The sequence below is a fragment of the Lemur catta genome, chromosome 2, assembly GCF_020740605.2.
Source record: "Lemur catta isolate mLemCat1 chromosome 2, mLemCat1.pri, whole genome shotgun sequence".
Classification (NCBI taxonomy): domain Eukaryota; kingdom Metazoa; phylum Chordata; class Mammalia; order Primates; family Lemuridae; genus Lemur; species Lemur catta.
The window spans coordinates 2,004,321-2,010,354 of NC_059129.1; the positions used below are offsets into that span (position 1 = coordinate 2,004,321).

Sequence of the window (6,034 nt, forward strand, 5' to 3'; positions counted from 1 at the left end):
GGCCACTAGGGAGTTGGTTTGAAGGGAGAAGTGCGGAGAATTTCTGTCTGTAACTCTCATGTGAGTGTCTCATTCTTGTTTCTTTTTTTTTTTGTAGGCATCAGTTTGTAGAGAATAATTTAATACTAAAAATGGGTCCAGTGGATAAGCGAAAGGTGAGTCGAATTCCTGTTGCTTTTTGTGTGAGTTGGTGTCTTCCTCCTGGTCCTAACTCGGGGTCAGATCTCCTTCCTCTGGCTCCTACCACGACCTGTTGGACATAGCTTCCTTCATCTCAGTTCACTTTTTAGCGATCGTCTCGAGCTTTCATAGCTAAGGAGGATTTAAGCCACTTGGGATCAGTTTGGAATCACCCAGGTAGGCAGCAAGCATCAAAGTGCCTCAGCCGGGAGCCCAGGCTCTCACTCGTACGCGGTGCCTGCCGGCTTCAAGCTCTCTGTCAAGTTGAGGATGCAGATATCTTAGCATGTAGTCTACTAGTTCATTAGAAGTGTTTTTAAAGCACTTAAGGGTTGTTCCTTACTGTGTTTTATGGATTAAATGGGTTGTGTCAGAAAATATCAGAGCCCCTGTGCTGGCCTGGGGCTCCTTCCAGGCACGGGCTTCTGACCTCCATTCCTGGCCGGGTCAGCCTGGAGTGAGAATCTGTGAGGGGCTGGGGCATGCCTGCCGAGGGCAGCAGAGGGGCCGGGGAGCACTGGGCCCAGCCGGCGTTGGGGCCGTCTGCGCTGGCTCAGCAGCAAGCACCTGTACTGCCGTGTCCAAGACTTGAGCAGCAGGGCCCAGGTGGGGAGGAGGCGTCCCAGGTGAGTGGACAGGTGGCTGTGGTGGTCCCTGTGCACCGAGTGACTCCGGGGACAGTCCATGCTCTGAGGCAGCAGTAAGTATTTGTCAGCAACCACTTCAGAGCCTTGATAAACAGGGTCTTTTTCTTTTTCTTTTTTTTTTTTTCTGTATCAGGGTTTATTTGCACGCCGACGACAGTTATTGCTCACAGAAGGGCCACATTTATATTATGTAGATCCTGTCAACAAAGTCCTGAAAGGTGAAATTCCGTGGTCACAAGAACTCCGACCGGAGGCCAAGAATTTTAAAACTTTCTTTGTTCACACGGTGAGCCTGTTCCCGAGGATCCCTGTTTGCGGGGTGGTTGGAGGCTTTTGCGCCTCTGAGGGGAAGCATCTAAGTGCTTTGGCCAGCGGGGAGCAGCTGGGGTCGGGGCAGCTGTCTCCCCCTTTCCTGTGTCCCAGGGGCCCATGCTAATGGCTCAGCCCCAGGTGGGGCCAGGACATACCCTGTGCTTGTTTTTCAGTTTGGGGGTGACCTGAGGAGGGCAGGTCATTCACCTGTATATTTAATTTCTGCATTTGTGGAGTGAAGAAACCCACCCTGTTCACATGCTTCCAGAAGGTGCCTGCAGTGCCAGCAGCAGGACCACGATTGCCTCACAGGCTGGGGTGTGGGTTCTGGTGGGCCTCCCTTGGGAACGGTGGATGGCTTCTGTCTTTGCAGCCTAACAGGACGTATTACCTGATGGATCCAAGCGGGAATGCTCACAAGTGGTGCAGAAAGATCCAGGAGGTTTGGAGGCAGCGATACCAGAGCCACCCGGATGCTGCTGTGCAGTGACGTGGCCTGTGGCCGGGCTGCCCTTCGCTGCCAGGACACCTGCCCCAGTGCGGCTCGGCCGCCATCCGGCACGCTTCCAGACCACCTCCAGCCATCTCAAGGGGAACGCAGAAGGCGGAAACCTTGCAGCTTTTTTATTTAAAAGAAAAGAAGAAAAAAAATACCCAACCACACAAAGAACAAAACCAATAACAAACAGGAATTCAGGGTTGCTTTGCTTGCTCTCTGTGCTCCGTGGAGGCTTCCACGCGCCCTTGTCGCTGTGGGGACCCAGCTCCGTGCACGTCAGCCCAGTTCCCGCCCAGACTAGCGGACAGACGTGGCGTTACCAGCTTCTCCTAGCCTCAGTCAGAATCACGTGCTGTGCCCTCCAGCCCCGTGCTGGCCCTGCCCTGGTCGAGGGGACCGGGGGTGTCTTGGCTCTTCCCGCCTCCTGACACATGATCATGGAACCCTTCTCCAGGGAGGGAGCTTCTGCAGTCTCGCTGGGGTGGCCACCAGCCCTGTGCTGGAGGGTTCTTGGCTTCTGTGCGTGTCCTCTTTCTTGCGTCCCTGTTGATGGCCCTTAGGTGCGGCGGGGCCCCTTGCGTGTCTCCGGCATGGCTCTGGTGGCAGGGTTTCTGTGGTTTCTGCTGTTTGCAGGCAGACTGCACGCAGTGAGGAGCAGGAGGGCGTGGAGTGACATGGGCAGGCTGCTGAGGGGGTGGGGGTGCCACCCGAGGGCTCGGCTTCCTGGTTCCACTGAGCTTGTTGGTCTCTGGGGCTGGAAGCTGAGCCCATGCCCTGGAGGGGGTGGCAGCGGAAGTGAGCCTGGTTAGCACCCCCAGGGTCATTGCAGGGGAGACAGAGTCCTGCCCCGAGCCCCAGGTGAGGCCAGGGAGGTGCCTTGGAGAATTCAGCCAGAGCAGATTGGGCCTGCTGTCCTCCACAGGGAGGAATGAGGCCCGGGCCCTTCCGAGAGTCTCTTGAAAGGTTTGAGTGTGTAGGCCTCCCTGATGGGCGAAGTAGGGTCTGAGAGAGAATCCTGGGATTAACAGACCAGGTGTTTCAGTCTCCTGCAGACAGCACCTGAGTGCAGGTGCCCAGTGTCACATGCACCGTTTTTGTATTATGGTTAAACATTTCTCAGAGCTGAGTTTTTACATCTCTTCGTTGAAAACCTAAAAGCCTCCTTATGTTGCTGAGTCACCTAGACCCATAAAGGGTGGACTTTGCCTGTTGGCGCTGCGTGGCAGGTGAGAATAGTGCACTTACCCTGGGCTTGCCTGGTCTGGTTTCCTCTGCTTCCCTTCCATGCATTAGTGGTGTGCGCTGCTGTGTAGTACAGTCCGAACGCATCAGTGTGTTGCCTTGCTACTCCCCAGGTGGAGAGAGCTGCTGGGGCCTGGCAGGGCTGGGCTGTCCTGTTCCCGGTGGGGCAGCCGACAGTCTCGCGGGGGAGAGGCAGGCGTTGCTGCCTCACAGACATGCCTCTGACTCGAATGTGCCTGGGGCATGAACAGCTTTGCCACTTCTATAGACTTTCACAAAGGCCACCAGCAAAAGGCCCGTACAGAAAAGGTTCCCGTAACCCCTCCTGTCCCCTCGTCCTCCTCCTCATATGACCCATCAGTCACCCTGTGTGCCAGGTCCAAATTGAGAGTAATGGTAAGAGTGGCTCCTCTTAAACGAGGCGAGTGCAGATGTGGGGTGTTCTGTCATGCTGGGGCAGTGAGGGAGCCCCAGTGACTATGAGTCGTGTGCAGTTCCGGCGTTGCAGGGAGCAGGACCCTCTGGGGCCCAGCACAGAGCCCTGGGCCTGTAGCCAGAGGCTGAGCCCCTCTCTTCCTCTTAGCTTTTGAAAAGGCTTACCTTTCTCAGGTGGGTCTCACTTGGCTGTTTCTTTCAGGAATTTGTGTTCAAGCTTACTCCCCTTCATCAGCTATTTTACCCTTCTCAGAATGTCCTGCGTCTGTGTGTGTAGGAGCTGCTTCCTAACTCTCCTGACTGCAAACACAGATGCAGGAGAGACGTCTTTCCTGGGCATCTAGGTACAGGGAAACAAGCAGAGCTGAGACTCAGCTTTAATAAGAACACTTGGCTGGGCTGCTGGGGGAGAATCTTCCGTTGCGTTCTTCCCTCTGGATAGCGCCACTACCTCCTGGGCTTCACCGACAAGCTCCGTCTTAACCTCCAAAACCACAGAATTAGGGGTTCAAAGCTGGCGCTCGCAGCTGACAACTGAAACATCTGCCCTGCCTAAGCTGATGCCAGTCGAGCCCTTCTCGTGGGTTACCTTTTTCCTCACTGAGTCCCTTTTTTCCTTGCCTTTAATTTTTAAAGGCCCATGCATATTCTTTTCTTACCTGTACTTACTCGTATCAACTGAAGTTTTATCCATCCCATCCTCAGAGCCATCACCTGGCATGCCAGGTGCCTTACATTCTAAGGTGGGACGTGGGTGACAGTCTGCGTACATGGGAATATAATTGTTGATTTATCCAAGGTGAGAAAATTAGTGCCCTGTTGTTTAATAGATCCAAAGAGCCATGTGTCGGTTCCTAAGAGTGGGCAAGGGTAAATGTAAGTGCTGAGACCACACCCTATGTGTCCTCTTGGTTCAGAGGGGAGGATGCCACCAGGAGGCTGTGGTCACTGTCAACTCAGACAGCCCACTGCATCTTGCTCTTCCCTGGCGACACAGAGGAAGCCAGGTATCAAGGGGTTGTTTCCCCCCCCTCCTCCTGTGGCAGCGGCCAGGGCAGTGAGCAGTCCCCGAGTGGAGCACTAAGTCTCTCCACCCCAGTGAGTGGCAGCACAGTGTGGCTACCATTTGGAATCTTAACTTGTTGGAGACCTGTTAAAAATTTGCTTTGAGGAGGACAGCTCATGACATGCCACAGCTAGGGAAATGTGGCCAACTCCAGCCCCCTTAGGACATGCTGTGGTATTTGTGGCCGATGCCCGAAGGAATTGCAGGGACAGGCCCATGGCTCAGACGCCCACGGTACCTGTACAGGGGCTGTGGGTGATTCTGTACTTTCTTCAAACTAACGTTTATTTTCTGAAAAAAGCCATTATAGGCTCCCCACCTGGAGGGAGACCACTGTGAACATTTTGGTCTCCCATGTCCTGCCCCTCCCCGCCCCCCTTTGTTTGCTTTTTTAACTAAACTGGGAACATACAACATAAACTGTTTTGCATCTAGCTTTTTTCACTTGGGTTTTTTTTTTAAAGCATTTTCCCACGTCTTGAGTAATTGAAAAACATGTCTTTAACAATTGTAGAGTTTAATGGTTGTAAATTTTATCATAATTTATCTGACCATCTCCCTATTGTAAACATTTGCGTGGTTTCTGGTTTTTCACTATTTAAATGATGCTGTGATGAATATCCTTATAAATCTTTGGTTCTTGACTCTTGACTTTTTTTCCCCCTTAGATGCCTAGAAGTGGTATTTTTGGTCAAAGAGTTTGTTCATTTTAAAGATACTACTCTCTTCTCTCTTGACCTGATGCTTAGATGCTCAGAGTTCCATTAACAGAACTTCCTTAGCTGTGTCCTACAGATTCTGAACAAATCAGTTTCTGATAAGCTGTGTGTTCCAAAGAATGTTTGAATAAGACCACTCTTTTTTTAAATGCTGAAATGATGTCATTACTGCAATCCATTCGTGACAGGTTTTTCCAAGAGCCGGTTTCCTTATTTGTGTTGCAGGAATCTGGCTGTGCCTGCATGTTAGTTCTCCTCATCCCTGCTGCTATGGCTTTCAAGTGCTTGGTGATATTTTCAGAATCTTGTACTTTGTGTCCACAATGGTACTGAATTTGCATCTGCACAGTCAGCAGAGATAAAGTGTTGAACTGACCTTGCCACATGCTTAATGGGTGATTTGTAATTAAGTTTATAGACTCAGAAAGTACATTAGGCCATTTGGAATCAGTAGCAGAGCAAAACCTCTACTTGGAAAAGAAACTGTGTAGATGATTGGATTTTACAGAAGCGTGTTTGTTGTCCTCTCCCACTCCCCCACCTCGGTAAGAAGGTTTAGTGGTTCAGAAGAGCACGGTGGCCAGGCCTTTTCACGGTAGAATGTGCTCGTCCTGGCTGGTATGGACTTAAGGCCTTCTCCTCCCCACTCCCTGCCCACACTGTTGTAGGTTGCCTAGTTGTCTTCAAGTCCGGACCACCCAAGTTTGGTTGCATTCTTAATGTCTCCACTTTTGTTGGGGTCCATTGATTCTGAGGGGAAACATGCATGAGACATATTTCTAGGCGCCACACTCAGTGCTACTTGACTGTACTAGAGATTATGGCTGAATTGTGCAGTATTAGGTCTCCTGCCCTCTGACGCCCCGAGGCCCCTCCCCTGGCTGGCCACAGACCCAGATCGCTGGCTGCTGAGATTTCTGGCTGTTGGAGCTGC

At 51.9% G+C, this 6,034-nt stretch overlaps 1 protein-coding gene across 1 annotated transcript in view; it reads left to right on the forward strand.

Annotated features, from left to right (window-relative positions):
* The window catches only part of PDPK1 (3-phosphoinositide dependent protein kinase 1), a 67,198-nt gene extending 65,420 nt beyond the window's left edge, over window positions 1-1,778 (forward strand). Inside the window, exons 12-14 of the mRNA XM_045541222.1 lie at window positions 98-155; window positions 961-1,113; window positions 1,513-1,778. Of these exons, the coding sequence (XP_045397178.1) occupies window positions 98-155; window positions 961-1,113; window positions 1,513-1,629 (328 nt within the window). The 3' untranslated portion in view covers window positions 1,630-1,778. The remainder of the gene's footprint in view (window positions 1-97; window positions 156-960; window positions 1,114-1,512) is intronic.
* The last annotated feature ends 4,256 nt before the right edge of the window (window positions 1,779-6,034 follow it).